Source organism: Gorilla gorilla, chromosome 10, assembly GCF_029281585.2.
Source record: "Gorilla gorilla gorilla isolate KB3781 chromosome 10, NHGRI_mGorGor1-v2.1_pri, whole genome shotgun sequence".
Lineage (NCBI taxonomy): Eukaryota > Metazoa > Chordata > Mammalia > Primates > Hominidae > Gorilla > Gorilla gorilla.
In genome coordinates this window covers 45525981-45541536 of record NC_073234.2, presented here as the reverse complement: position 1 = coordinate 45541536, position 15556 = coordinate 45525981, and the positions used below count along the sequence as shown (strand labels likewise).

Here is a 15556-nt window from a genome sequence, read left to right as displayed (position 1 = left end):
ATCAGGAAGGGTAGAGAGCTGTCCTCATAAGGCTGGGGGGTGGGAAGATGGAATACTGACCTAATGTATAAAACTTAAACAATTCTCCAATCCCCTCTCCTTTGGTCCAGTAGGAGGTGCCCTTCACTCTAAGCTTAACACTTAGTAGGGAAGAGATTCTCAAATGAGAAAAAGGGCTCCGGCTATATGGGCAACAAAGAGGGAAGATACAGGTTGCCAGTTATACATTTATAGAAAGATAATCCCCTGGCTTTAAATAGTTATGTACATACAAATATGAACAAACTTAAAAAAAAAAATACAAACCCTTGGATCACATGGGGGCTTCTGGGAACTCCCGTATTCTTCCCCCTCACCCAAGGGCAGTGGGCATGAATCTACTTTTTAAAAATGATTAATTTTGGCCATCCTTGCAGAAAAGAGCCTAAAATTGGGTGATTTACCCACAAAGTGAAAGTCGAGGGAAAATTCAGTTTCCAGTCTCTGAACTCTATGCGGTAATCTCCTATCATTAGGGCTACATGCTTTCTTGTTCTGTCTTTTAAATATTGTATCAGGATAAAGGAGAGGGCTCCCTCCTGAAATGGGTCAAGAAAGAAGATAGACTTGTAGCTTTAAAAGGGTGGGAAAAAGTGTCATCTGCCCTAAAAGCAAATGACAAGACAAAGGCATACAGACCCCAGGGAAATACCCAGTTCCCACACCTAAAGGGATACACTGTCCAGCCCAGGTCCAGGCCCTAGGTTCTTTACTCTAGCTACCCCCTATTTCTTTGGTATTGTCAAAAGACAAGATTCAGGCCGGGCACAGTGGCTTATGCCTGTAATCCAGCACTTTGGGAGGCCAAGACGGGTGGATCACCTGAGCTCAGGAGTTCGAGACCAGCCTGGGCAACATGGTGAAACCCCGTCTCTACTAAAAATACAAAAAAGAATTAGCTGGGCCAGGTGTGGTGGTGTGTGCCTGTAATCCCAGCTACTCAGGAGGCTGAGATGGGAGAATTACTTGAACCCGGGAGACAGAGGTTGCAGTAAGCCGAGATCACACCACTGCACTCCAGCTGGGCAACAGAGCGAGACTCCATCTCAAAAAATAAAAATAAAAAAAGATTCAGTTCCTAGGTGTTGGGGGAGGAGGGATAAATCAAACTCCATCCTGTGCTACAGCCCTTTTGACTCCCTGACATTGATTTGAGGAAAGAGAAGGGGCATCAACGTTGGAAGGGCCTCCTCACTTTCTTCCGCCGCTTAGGTTTGGCTTCTCCCTTGGGTACTGTGCTGTTGGGCTTAGAGGCTGCAGCAGCTCCAGGGGCAGGCTGAGGAGCTGCAAAGAAGTTCCCATTGGGCATCTGCCCTGGGGGTACTTGAAAGATCCGACTCAAAAAATCCTGAAGATCAGCAGGAGGGGCATCTGGGGTGGCTCTGAGGTAAAACAGAAGAAATAAGGCAAGAGATGTTAGAGTCATATGGTTACCTAAGTTAGATATACTTATCAGTTCCCAAACTTCCTAGAAAACAAGGCCCCTGGGTGTCCTAAAAAGCAGGTCATCTGAAACCGTATTAAAAACTGAAATAGTGGATAGATTATTGACAGAAATACCACCTACCTCTGCCGCCCTCTGGTGCCTGGAATCCGAGAACCAAATGAGATGTGATAGGGGACTCTGTGGGTATCTGGGGAGATACCTACACGCTGGCATCCAGCCCACTCTATAAACATGAGAAATAATTAGCCAAAACATCGCAGTTTAGAGCACATAAAAGATCAGGAAGTATGAGCCTGTATTTCTAGAGGACAGAGAGTACCTGTGATGTCATACACCTTTCCATCCATTAGTGCAAAGTAGGTGATCTTGAGGCCCAACATGCTTGACTCTGCCCAAAAGTCTCCTTCCTCAGCGGGATGCAGCCTATTACACTCAGCACAGTATCTGGCACTCTTAGGTTCCCGGTCCATTTCAAACCTCCTGCAACCAACAAAAGGACAGTTCCTTAATAATTTGTCAAGCCTACCTAGGGCACTGCTAGTAGTCTTACCATTATTCACAAATAGGGCTGAAACATCTAAAATTACCCCACTTAGTATTTCATATCCCTTCAACGTTCTATCTTAAAGCTAATGTTTCTTAGTGCTAATTAAAATCGTCAGTCTATTGACAATATGACAAAGGTAGAAACTTAAGGGTCTTTTTACTAATTATGAGATACAGATGTAACTCAGAATTACCAGTACTCACTAGAAAGATCCTTGGTTACATAATCCCTGAGCTGTGATTGTCCCATCCCTCTCCTATTTCATACCTATGCTTTCCTTGGCATCGGCTACACATCATAGTATTCATTGCCTCCTTGAGGTCATCTTGCAGCTTGGACAGAAACTCATTTACTGACCGGCTCAGCTCATTCTCTGCCATTCGTTTCCTAATAGAAGAAATGCTTTGTAAGTCAGAAGGTATTGAGGGAGGGACAAAGGAAGACATATCAGTTGGCCTCTTGAGGCCCCTGTCTAGCGAGAAAGACAAGTGACTTCAGTTCTCTCCATCTCAACGAGCCTCCACCCCCAAGTCCAGATGCCTCTGCTATTGAGGATTTTTCATTTACCATTATCTGATGATTTCCCATCTCCAACTTACATCTCATACTCCTTTCGCTTTTCAGCATTGCTGACAATGTCCCAAGCTGCTCGCAAAACCTTGAAGGCCTCCTCAGCCCGGGGATGATGATTTTTGTCAGGATGAACCTACCAAGACAGAGAGGTTTCATTACAAATCCATTCCAACCCTCTCCTCACCTTGAATTTATTCTCATATCAAAGGGTTCTCTTTCATCACCCTTTTGAAGAGTCAGTGTAGCTTAATGATTAATTGCTCTGACTCTGCAGATCTGGTTCAATTCATGGCTCTGTTATAATTAGCTACATTACCTTGAATATCTTTTTTTTTTTTTTTTTTTGAGATGAAGTCTCACTCTGTCACCCAGGCTAGAGTGCAGTGGCACGATCTCAGCTCACTGTAACCTCCACCTCCCAGGTTCTAGCAATTCTCCTGCCTCAGCCTCTCTAGTAGGTGGGATTACAGACATGCACCACCACACTCAGCTAATTTTTTTGTATTTTTAGTGGAGACGGGGTTTCATCTAGTTGGCCAGTCTGGTCTCAAACTCCTGACCTCAAGTGATCTGCCTACCTCAGCCTCCCAAAGTGCTGGGATTACAGGCGTGTGCCACCATGAATATCTATCATGGATTGTTGGGATTATCTATCATGTCAGCCTGAATATCTATCATGGATTGTTGGGAGGATTAAATAAGAATATATATGAAGTATGTAGCAAAGAATCAGGTACTATGGTGGATTCATCATCCCAGTTTGCCTGAGACTGTCCCAGTTTTAGCACTAAAAAGTCCCATGCCTCTAGAAACTCCTCGATCCCAGATGAACAGGGACAGTTGGTCTCTGGCACACACATGTATCAGGCATAAAATAAGAGTTCCAAAGATGTTACATCTTGAAACTCTTTTTTAACTAGAAAATTCTCATATCCAAAACTTCCTACAGTGATATGCCTTTCAGTCCCAGAAATGAAATAGCATATCATGGTCTCAGAGACTTTATGTACTTTTCAGCCTTCTCTCCAAGACAAGTAATATCCTCTCTTCCTACAGCTTCCTGATTGTACCCATCCCCATTCCCCAAAAATGCAGAGATAAAGCTAGTCTCCTGACTGATGCCAAATAACTAAAATGCTGTTAAATTTCCCACATTCCCAAGCTAATTGAACAGCCTTTTAGTCATGTTCACACTAGGGCTTAGTAAGGCAGTGAGAGGTTCAATAAAAGCCCAGAGACACTCTGGTCCAGGACAGAGAGAGATCTTTGGGGTATAGGGATAGATGTTTTGAGGTTAGGGGAACTTAACTACATCTCTACTTCAAGAGAAATTGAAAAATGAGAATTTTTGTTAAGAAATAATATTCTCCAAAACAGGATGTCTACTAAAAGAAGGTGAGAAAAGAGCTCTACTACTAGTAGAATTAGTAACAATGAGAGTAAACAATTGTTACCCACTCTAAGAATACAGCAGAGGCCAAGCGCAGTGGCTCACGCCTGTAATCCCAGCACTCTGGGAGGCCAAGGCAGGCAAATTGCTTGAGTCCAGGAGTTCGAGATCAGGCTAGCCAACATAACAAAACCCCATTTCTACCAAAAATACAAAAAATTAGCCAGGTGTGGTGATGCACGCCTGTAGTTCCAGCTACTCAGGAAGCTGAGGTGGAAGCCACCTAAGCCTGGGGGATCAAGGCTGCAGTGAGCTGAGATCCTGCCACTGTACTCCAGCCTGGGGAACTGGAGTGAGACCCTGTCTCAAAAAAAAAAAAAAAAAAAAAAAAAAGAATATACCAAGCTACCTACTAAGGGGCATACATTTCCCACCAAATTAATTCGGTCCTTTGGTAAGTTACAGGTGTGGTGGTTTACTGTACCTTTAATCATTAATGGAAACTTTAGTTGCCCATTCCTCTTTGGTGTCATGCAGCCACTGAGGTAATTTGCACACTGTGATGTTTTACCAGTCCAGCTCCATACACTCCAGTGTAAGTAGGCCTCCAATTTACACACCTTACTTATATTCATAATAGTTTTATTTGTACAGAAATAGCAGTAACAATCCGTTTCTAATATCAACCTAATATCTACTTCTAATGCAATTTGATTGCATGCTTGTATTAAACCATTTCCCTCAAGCATAAGGTGCATGACAACTCCCATCTGCACACCCTCTTTTTTTTTTTTTTTTTGAGATGGTGTCTTGTTCTGTCACCCAGGCTGGAGTACAGTGGCGCGATCTCGGCTCACTGCAAGCTCTGCCTCCCAGGTTTACACCATTCTCCTGCCTCAGCCTCCCGAGTAGCTGGGACTACAGGCGCCCGCCACCACACCCGGCTAATTTTTTTGTATTTTTAGTAGAGACAGGGTTTCACCATTAACATGGTGAAACGGGGTTTCACCGTGTTAGCCAGGATGGTCTCGATCTCCTGACCTTGTGATCTGCCCACCTCACCCTCCCAAAGTGCTGGGATTACAGGCGTAAGCCACCGCGCCTGGCCCTGCACACCCTCTTATCAATAAAAGCAACCATATTTTCATGTATGACATACATATGCATACACCTCCATTTTCTTTCCCTCTCCTATTCTGAGTTGCTGATCTTGAAACAGCCTGTTTTCTCCTACCTGGTGCTAAAATACTTACATGCACTCCCTGACCCTCCCATACTAGGTTCATATTTGCTTCTCTGGGAGAAATAGTTGGGTTACCCCATGTTTAAGAAAAAAAAGAAAACCCTCATTTGTTCAGGTAAGAGCAACTGAGGTGCTCTCTGAATAGGTCTTTTTCCCACTCCAGTTAGAGGGACTTCACCTAGATTTTCCAGGTAAGTGAGTTCTACACTGCCTAATATACCAGGTTCAAAAAATATATCTCGTGACAAACAAAATGGAGGGAAGATCAGACCCCATAGTAGAGGGGAAAATATCTCTTTTTTTTTTTTTTTTTTTTGAGATGGTCTGGCTTGGTTGCCCAAACTGTAGGTTCATGATCCCAGCTTGTTGCAGCCTCGACCTCCTGGGCTCAACTGATCCTCCCACCTCAGCCTCCCGAGTAGCTGGGACTACAGGCATGTGCCACCAAGCCTGGCCTCCCAAAGTGCTGGGATCACAGGTGTGAGCCACTGCACCTGGCCCAAAAAGTCTTTATAACTCTTTCCTAAGACTATGTTAACCAGCTGGGCGCAGTGGCTCCTGCCTGTAATCCCAGCACTTTGGGAGACTGAGGCGAGCGGATCACAAGGTCAGGAGATCGAGACCATCCTGGCTAACACGGTGAAACCCCGTTTCTACTAAAAATACAAAAAATTAGCCAGGCGCAGTGGCAGGCGCCTGTAGTCCCAGCTACTCGGGAGGCTGAGGCAGGAGAATGGCGTGAACCCGGGAGGCGGAGTTTGCGTGAGCCAAGATCACGCCACTGCACTCCAGCCTGGGCGATAGAGCGTGACTCCGTCTCAAAAAAAAGAACGTTAACCTTCACCTACCCATTAACTTTCTACTCTGCCTTCCCTTTATTCCACTCTCCCTAAAACTGGAATAGAAAATATAGGAACAGGCTGGGACCAGTGGCTCACACCTGTAATCACAGCACTTTGGGAGGCTGAGGTGGGTGGATCATGAAGTCAGGAGTTCGAGACCAGCATGACCAACATGGTGAAACCCCATCTCTACTAAAAATACAAAAAAAATTAGCCGGGCATGGTGGCGCGCACCTGTAATCCCAGCTACTCAGGAGGCTGAGGCAGCAGAATCGCTTGAACCCAGGAGGCGGAGGTTGTAGTGAGCTGAGATTGTGCAACTGCACTCCAGCCTGGGCAACAGAGCGAGACTACATCTCAAAAAAAAAAAAAAAAAAATATGGGAACAAAAGAGAGGAACAGGAAACAGAAGGGTACTCACCATCACTGCCAGCTGTCTATAGGCCTTCTTCAGTTCAACATCTGATGCTGTGGCCTCAACCCCCAGTACATGGAAAGGGTTTAGCTCATCCTCAGGAACCCCAGCCATGGTCAAGAGTCGAGCCACTTCCTCTTCAGGCTGGCAGTAGCGCCCACTAGCTACAGGTGCATTCCCCTGCCTATTAATATTCTGCTTGACCCAAGGCAACTCCAGCCAGCCCCACTGAACTATTCTTACCAGCCGCTGCCATGGCCTGCTATCTCTCAGCAGAGTCAAGCAACGCTGCAAGGCTGGAGAATCCAGCCAAGAGAAGAGCCAGGTAGCCTTATCCCTCCAGCCTAACCGGTCACCTAGTCCCACCAGAAACCGCCATCCCAGCTGTAGAAAGCCCAAAAAGAGGGCCAGAGCCAGGAGCAGCAAAGCACCCAGCAGCTTAAGAAAACGAGTAAACAGTCCTACTCCACAGTAAAACCCCTGGCTTAGAAACTGAAACATGACCTGGGCCCAGCCCCCTAACCGCCCTGTCCACACTCCCATCCAAACTCGAAAAAGGTCCAAATCACTGCTTTTCAGTTGCCTGCATGCATAGATGAGATGGCCACAAGTTTCTACGTACTCTCCCACCAATACCAGCAGTTCAATCAGCCACCAAAAGCCTGCCTGTCCAAGTTGACATAGTTCCTCGGCTCCCCACAATCCCAGGCCTTTGCGCTTATCTGCCTGACTTCGTTTCCGACCCAGCCGATGTCGACCAGGGGACCTGGGATCCCTACGTCCACCCTCCCGAGTATCCTCCTTCGTTGGAAAGCGGTGCCGCTGTCTCCGGGATGGGGGTTTCTTTCCGCTGGACACACGTGAAAAATCACTGGGGAACTTGAGAGATTCATCATCATCATATTCCTCTTCCAACTCATCTTCCCCCAAAGCTGGAGAGGTACAGTGGTGGCAAAAGTTGCCAGAAGAACCATTTCCTCCCTCAGAGTAAGGCCCTTCTGGAATTCCAGGTGTTCCCTGGCAGTTGCAAGCAGATGGAATGGAAAGAAAAGAGTTCCCATCCTCCTGGTTCCCAGTCTCGTTTTCTTTTGAGAGTTCCTGGTCCACTCCTGACTCTTCTTCTGAAGACGTCTCACTCTGATCAGGGTCCTCTGCATCTCTAGGTGGTCCTGGACCCCCTGGGGGGCCATGGCTTGGGTCCAACCAATGGGCTGGGTTTGGGTGCTGTGTGTGCTTAGGACCAGAGTGCTCTGTGAGGCAGCGGGTACCATTAGGAGCAGTCCCTGCTGAGTCCCTGAGTCCTGAGAATGAAGGTATTTCAGGGTCCACGGAGGGTCCTAAAGTCCTGAGGGAGGCACCACCACTGTGGTGGGCTCCATACAACCCTCTTTCTCCGGGGTGCTTCTGGGCCATGACCCCGGGGCTTCCTGAGGGTCTTAGGTCACAGCCATCATGGTGTGTTCTGATGCCTGTAACAGATATCAAGGTGGAGACAGTCAAGGATGAGACCAAGAGAGGAATTAAACAATCTCAAATAGTGGACACATTTAATGCATCCACCTCCCTTGTTTTCCCAAGTTCTTTTGGGGCATTCGCTATTCCTAGCAATAAGCCAAAACTAGACTCACCACAACCCTGCTTGCTCCCTCCCCTCTCCTCCAAATCACTTAAGTTTTTTTTCTTTCCCCAGAAACTATACTATAACCTTCAATCAGGGAAACAGGGAGGTACCGTAAAGGGTGTGGTCGGGGGAGGGTGGGTCACTCTTAGGAAAATGGGAAAGACCGCCGGAAAGGGGGCCACAGACTTCCAGTAATGGGTGGGGGCCATGCGGCCCTGGAGGAAAATCTGGGGGCGGAGCTTAGGGCTGCCCCTAAGAAAGACTACCAGGGAACCCACCGGCTGTGTAGAAGGGACGAAGGTGGCCGGGCACCGTGGCTCACGCCTGTAATCCCAGCACTTTGGGAGGCCGAGGCGGGCGGATCACGAGGTCAGGAGTTCGAGACCAGCCTGGCCAATATGGTGAAACTCCGTCTCTACTAAAAATATAGAAATTCGCCAGGCGTGGTGGCGCGCACCTGTAGTCCCAGCTACTCGGGAGGCTGAGGCAGAAGAATCGCTTGAACCCGGGAGGTGGAGGTTGCAGTGAGCCGAGATCGTGCCACTGTACTCCAGTCTGGGTGACAGAGCGAGACTCCATCTCAAAAAAACAAAAAAAAACGAAAAAAAAAAAAAGACGGACGTACCGAAGAACGGCGGTAACTCCTCCCCCTCGAGCCGCCCGGCCTGGGGCCAGGGTGAGAGCTACGAGAGCCGCTCTCCCGGCTCCGCCTCCCGCTCACGCTCTGCTTCCGCCTTCCGTCCCCGCGGCCGCCGCCGACCTGGGCCTACTTCCACTTCCGGGGTCACCAGGGAAGAGACGGGAAGGAAAAGAAATAGCGGTTGGCTGAGAGGCAAGTCAGTCCAGCTAGCGCTGCGTCGACTCCAAGGAGGCGGTCCTAAGGAAGTACTGGCCCCGCCATTTAAAGGCCCTTCCCTCCGCGTGTGGGAATGGGATTCCCGCAGGTTGCACCGCAGGAAGCAAGGCAAGTGGACTCTGCACCAACGCCTGCAGACTAAGGGCAGACTCTCAGGATTGCTCTGGGCGTATTCCTAGGCTTTGTATTCCTGGGAGATGGAGGGCAGCCACCGAGCCACATATAGTCTGTTTCCCTTGCAGACAAAACCAGGGAGCTCAGAAGAGTCACGGCCCTGATCCCTTCCGTGCCGGCAGCTGCGAGGACACAGGCCCCTTTGTATCCTGCGGTGCGGAGGTGGAGCAGAGGAGAGGGTGCCCCGGCTGGCCCCCTCCCTCGCCCCGCAGCACTGCCCCTCCTTTCACAGCAACCCACGGCCTCCCCCGCGCTTGACCCAGCTGGCGAGCTGCCCCTTATACCTGGATCCGCCCCTCGGGACGCAGCTCCCCAGGCCCGATCACCGAGCGGTGCCTAGGAACTGGGAACGTAACTTGGCTCGGCTCAGAACTTTACCCGTGAGCCAAAGAACACTGAACTCATCTACCTGCTGCTTGACATCTCATCTGCATACCAAGCTATTTGGTGGACGTCCACAAGCGCCCCCGCCCCCACGTAGACCCAGTTGGGTCCCCGTTCCGTCGGTCCCCTCCTCTGCACACGCCTCTAGCCTTATACCCCGTCTTGATCCGAAAGTTTTTCCACCCATGAACCCCCAGTTGGCGCTCCCCGACCAGCAAAAGCCCCTTCCCTGGGTCCACGATCCCGACCACCCGGTTCTCCAGAAGACAATACTCCAATTCTCTGGAAAGTGGAAGAAACCAAGCTGGAGCTAGGGGGGCGCTGGGACCCCTACTGGGGCTTTGAGAGCTTCCGGTTGTCATCTCCTAAGTATTCGGAGACCCTTCCCCAAAACTCTTGGGGTGACCCTCAAGACTCTTACCTGCTATATAGTTGGGGGTCTCTGGTCCTGGACTAGAACAGTAGGCAACCTGGGTCCCCCCACACACACGGGAAAGAATTGGAGGGGCCTGCCTTGTGATGTCACCCCTCCTCCCCCCACCGCGCGCGCGCGCACACACACCCCCCAACACACACGCCCTGTCCCCTTTCTCCACCCTGCAAGCTAGTTGCATTTAGCTCACAGAGCCTGGGCTGCGACTTGAAAGAGTTTAGGCAGCAACAAACAGAGTGACCCTGGGGGTGCTCTTGACCGACAGCCGCACCCCCGGCGTCTAGGACCTCCGAGCAGGGATGCATCTGGGGGTCTAGGGAAGCACTTCCACCCCCTCCTCTCCTCAACCCTGGCAGGATGGTGAGTAGTTAACATCCCTTCCCCAACCCCCCTTTGTTCAGGGTCCCCAGACTTCCAAGCAGATTGAGGAGAGGAGCTCCGAGAGCCAACCCTCCAGCCTGTAAGGACCTTGATATCCAAAGGACAGCTGAAGAAAGTAATGTGCCTGCATTTTTGCCACTTCATTCCCACAGTGCCCGAAATGCCAGCTCCTCCTTGGTGTTCTCCTTTCAGGATTTGAATTCAAATCCCATTGGCAGCCCTGATACCGCTGGGGGAAGGGTGAGGTAGGAAAAGTCCCACCAATATCCTAAAGGGAGGTGCGAGTGGCTACCAGGATGTGAGATGTCTGTGGGCAAAGTCCCTGCTTATTCCATGAGGGGCTGTGGGATTAGGACTGTGGCTGGATGCCTCTTCCTCCAACAACTCCATCTCAGCATGAAGCTGAGGCTTTAAAACCCTGACAAACTGTGGGTGACTGTCTCTACTTAATTCCTCCTCCCAAACTCTTGGTGTCTGGTTTTTTCCCTCTTTCTGCCCTGGGCCTGGAGCAGCTGTCCAGAGACCCCCACCATGACTCATACTCTCCTGTTCTCCCTCCCTCTCCCCTCTCTATTAACCTCACCCTTCCCAATCCAGTGGGGTAGTATGAAGTCCCAGTCGCAGATGGGGCAATAATGTCCCAGCACCCCTCCCTCCACACACCCGGGGCTTCCTGTTCTTTCCACCCTCACCCTGAAGAGCTGCAGGGTGGTGGGGGGAGGCAAAGGCTCATTATAAGATTTTCATTACTTTATAAGATTTCATTTTACATTTTACTTAAGTGTACTTGTTTCAGAGAGTGGTAAAGACAGATCCTGCTCCTCTCAATCCAATCCTGTAGATTTCTTCAGTTACCTCAACAGGGTCATACTGGCTCCTGAAATGGGCACCATTATTTAAAAGAAATAGAGGTACAGAGTCCTCAAGATTTATGGGCACCTGAGTTTCTGCCCCGTGCCCCGCTGCAGGTTTCCCAATCCCCTAAAGACATTCATGGATGGATGAGAGGAGCTGACACCTCCGCTCTGTGACCACTTTCTCTTTGGCCATGGAGGAAGTCTTGCTGCCCCTGGCTGTGACATCTGACCCCAGGCCCTTTAATCAACAATTCCCAGAGCCTCCAGACCCAAGATGTGTTTTGGAACCCCAGGACAATCCTGAACTGGCACTTGCCCTGGTGTGTGCCCTTTGCTGCTACTTTGGAATCATCTACTGCTGCTTCAGTGAGGGCAGGGCCAAGGACCTGGGGGGCCATTGCCCAAGACTGTCATCCTCAAGGATGATGCCAGCTTTCCTCCTTGCTCCTAGGCCATCTCACCTCCTCTGCCAGGGGTTCCTACCTCCAGTGTGGTCCATGTTGCTCTGGCTGTATTCCTAGGCCCATGTTGCTCTTGCCAGCTTCTTGTCCATCCTCCATGCCCATGCCTTCCAGCTTTCACCTCTGGCATCTATCATTTGCTCTTCTCTTAACTCCTACCTGAAAACCCCATTCCTAAATTATTCGCTATATTTCAGACTTCTTCACTCTTCTCCAAAAACCTGAATCAGCTTGTGCTGATTTTTTCCTATCTGCTATCCCTGAAAGGACTAGACCTTCTTTCTATCCTTACTCCCCTCAATGTATCCATCTTACCTCTTGATTTTCCCTCCCATTCCCTCACAGTTCCTGAAACAGTGCCCCCCGCCCCGACCCTAAGCGACCCCTTTCTGCCCCTGGCCTTGAGGTCCCTTGACGTGCTGCTCCTGTCTTCTGCTCCTCTAGTGAGCCATTCCTCTCCCTTGGAATTCATCAGAGTCATCCCTGTAGAGCCCCCTTCCTGCCTCTCAATTCCTCCTGCCTCACTTCCCAGGCTACTGCTGCTTCAAGACAGTGACGTTTCTCTCCGGTCAGCTGTCAGGAGCGCTGGTGAGCTTCCTACTGTGCCACAAGGTGCGGGTGCTGAAGACACAGCTGACCCTGGAAATGAGAGTGGGGATCGCCATGGTCATCATGACTTCTCTGCGGCGTGGTCACCATGTTGGTTCACTGTGTTGGGCTCTTATTGACTGGTCTCCTGCTAGGCCTGACCTTGGGTGCCGGAGCCCTGCTGGCTTCTGAGCCTGTCTACCAACCACCTTCAGCCTGGGTGCCAGCTGGGGGGCTGGTGGGGCTGGCGCTGCTGGGAGCCCTGCTCACACTTTGGTGGCCATGTCCATTCACAGTTCTGGGCACAGCCCTGCTAGGTTCTGCAGTGCTTGTGGCCTGTGTTGACTACTTCCTGGAGGGGCTGGCACTGGGGAGTTGGCTGGGCCAACGCCTGCGACACTTCCAGCCTTGCCTTCTCTCTGCTGATATAGCTGGGTCTTACTGGGGATCTGGCCAGCCTTGGGGGCCCTTGGAGCCCTGGCCCAGTGGAAGCTCGTGCCTGAGGAACATGGAGGCCACGGTAATGGTGAGTTAGTGCTGTGGTACAGAAGCAGCTAACCTGTGCCTACTCATGTCCCCAGTTCCTAGACTTAAGGAGGGAAAGGGAGAAATACACTTGAGGAAGGAGAGTAGGGGAGGATGTCCAAGGTGAATGGGGCAGGGCACTGAAAAAAAAAGTTGAAGGAGTCAGGGGAAGCAGGAAAGAGTTACAGAAGGAAAGGAGGATCTCAGGGAAGTCTAGGAGGAAAGAATAGAATTTTGAAGAATTTCTCTTAGAATGAATTGTCGGGGGGGTGCTGGGCACGGTGGCTCACGCCTATAATCCCAGCACTTTGGGAGGCCAAGGCGGGCGGATCACGAGATCAGGAGATCGAGACCATTTTGACTAACACGGTGAAACCCTATCTCTACTAAAAATACAAAAAAAAAAAAAACTAGCTGGGCCTGTTGGCAGGCGCCTGTAGTCCCAGCTACTCGGGATGCTGAGGCAGGAGAATGGCTTGAACCCGGGAGGTGGAGCTTGCAGTGAGCCAAGATCGCGCCACTGCACTCCAGTCTGGGCAACAGAGCGAGACTCCATCTCAAAAAAAAAAAAGAGGAATAAATGGCGGGGAAGATGAGGCTTGAGGGAAACAACAGGAAGGTCAAATGGGTTTCTTTAGAATGTGAGTGTGTATAGGGTAGGATTCAGGGCCTAAAGAGGCCTTCTTGAGTCTGTATTGCCCCTTCCGAAGCAGTGGTCTTTTTTTTTTTTTTTTTTTTTTTTTTTGAGACGGAGTCTCACTCTGTCACCCAGGCTGGAGTACAGTGGCATGATCTTGGCTCACTGTAACCTCCGCCTCCTGGATTCAAGTGATTCTCATGCCTCAGCTTCCCGAGTAGCTGGGATTACAGATATGCATCACCATGGCTGGCTAGTTTTTGTATCTTTAGTAGAGATGGGGTTTCACCATGTTAGCCAGGCTGGTCTTGAACTCCCAACCTCAAGTGATCCACCCACCTCAGCCTCCCAAAGTGCTGGGATTACAAGTGTGAGCCACCGCGCCCGGCCAGCAGTGGTCTTAAGCCACCAGCAAAGCCATCTCCAACTCCTTCAGACCCTTCAGCAAAAGGCCAAATGGCACTGGATCCCCTCTGGGGTGGGGCTTTGTGAGGGCAGCTGTCGGCACCAGCTCCCTGCCAATACCTGCAGCCCTGCTGACAGTCTCGCTCCAGTGAGTGGGGGGCTTGGGGACACCCTGGGCAGTTGGAGCAGAGGACATATGGGGATGGTCAGGGTGGGAGGGGGGCTCTGACCCAGGCCCCTCCTTACTCCCTCTCTGCCCTGTGTCCCTCCAGAGTTACTTCCAGAGTCTTCAAGAGTGCCAACTGGGACCAGGACCCCAGACCACAGCCCCCCACACCGTCCTGGACCTGGATTCTGACTGTGGTTCCACTGTACCCCTCACCTTAATCTCTGGTTCTAACCAGACCTGAGCCTAGACTTCCACTTTTTCCCTCACCCCTGTGAGGGCCTGGGAACACTAGGTGGGCAGGGTTTGAGCCCACAGGACCTGCACACAAACTTCCCCACCTCTTGGACTTGGGGACAGGATCTGTGCCTCAACCCAGACCAGCTTTGTAGGGATATGTTCCAAGAACAGAGAAGACTCTTATGGGGAAGGGGGAGGAAGAGAAGTATGAATGTTTACCTCTGACCAATAATAGAGGTGCCCTGGTCCCCAAAGAAATTGACTCACGAATTCCCTCCAAGCCTTACCCATATAGCTTTTGTTTGTTTATTTGTTTGTTTTGAGACAAGGTCTTGTTCTGTCCAGTGCCGTGGCATGACCACAGCTCATGACAACTTTGATTTCCCCGGCCCAAGCGAGCCTCTCATTCAGCCTCCCGAGTGGCTGGGACCACAGACGCCACACACAGCTAATTTTTATTTATTCGTTTTTATTTTTTTGCAGAGACAGGGTCTCCCTATGTTGCCCAAGCTGGTCTTGAACTCCTGGGCTCAAGTGATCCTCCTGCTTCAGCCTCCCAAAGTGCTAGGATTATAGCCACCGCACCTCGTCTTGAAATAGCCTTTTAAATATTCACCTCAGCTTGCCTCACAGTGGTAAAAATAAGCGTTTTTTTGTTTTGTAGGATCAGGGAGCTTCCAAGGCATTTGATACCTTTTTGATGGGAAGAAGGGCTCTGAGGAGCTCCAAGATACCCCAACCTCCAGGCCCTTCATTAGGGGGTAGTTGGGTTTCTGTTTGGCCTTTCCCCCTGGGCCCCATAGGCTTAAACTACCCCCACCCCCACCTCCGCCTCCTACCCTAGCTGGGAGCAGTATCTTCCATGGGGCTTCCACTTCTCTCCTCAACCTGGGGAAGACCACAGAGCAGCGCCTGCCTCAGGACCTGCCTTCCCCAAAAGCTGGCTTCTTGCTCCAAGGAGAGAGCATTGGCCCACCTGCCAGAGTCTTGCCTTTTGCCCAAAGGAGCCTGGTCTTCAGGGCTGCATAGGATGCAAGTGCCTTCTCTGCTTCTCACCGTGGGTGGCACTAATTTCCTCCTTAACCAGAACTTTGTTCCAGCCACTCACCCATTCTAACTCTTCACCCTCTGACTGTCCTGCGCAAGGTCTGTTCCTGGTTTCCCAGATGCATAAAGGAAGACATATCCCTCCCCTGGGCAGCAAGGCTACAATGGGAGGGAGGGAGAACATGGGAGCATGTGAATAAAATGGCATTAAATACTGAACCAGGGAGTCCAGCCTCTGCTGTTGCTGCTCTTTTCTTTCTCTGTACCCCAAAACAAAGAGCTAAC

At 50.4% G+C, this 15556-nt stretch overlaps 1 protein-coding gene and 1 pseudogene across 3 annotated transcripts; one reads left to right on the top strand and one right to left on the bottom strand.

Annotated features, from left to right (window-relative positions):
- Positions 1-213: 213 nt before the first annotated feature.
- DNAJC14 (DnaJ heat shock protein family (Hsp40) member C14) lies at positions 214-10064 on the bottom strand. Of its 3 annotated transcripts, none has more exons than XM_055359422.2 (7): positions 9953-10064; positions 6503-7965; positions 2633-2739; positions 2301-2420; positions 1806-1966; positions 1607-1709; positions 214-1421 (listed from the first exon to the last, which is right to left on the bottom strand). In XM_055359422.2, the coding sequence occupies exons 2-7, from the start codon at positions 7907-7909 to the stop codon at positions 1211-1213; spliced, it is 2109 nt and encodes a 702-aa protein (XP_055215397.2). In that variant the 5' UTR covers positions 7910-7965; positions 9953-10064; the 3' UTR covers positions 214-1210. The 3 variants fall into 3 exon arrangements, with proteins under 3 accessions (XP_055215397.2, XP_018894139.1, XP_063549974.1); XM_019038594.4 differs by lacking the exon at positions 9953-10064 and adding an exon at positions 8743-8892; XM_063693904.1 differs by lacking the exon at positions 9953-10064 and adding an exon at positions 8396-8885.
- LOC101131060 (uncharacterized) lies at positions 10051-15490 on the top strand (annotated as a pseudogene).
- Positions 15491-15556: the final 66 nt, after the last annotated feature.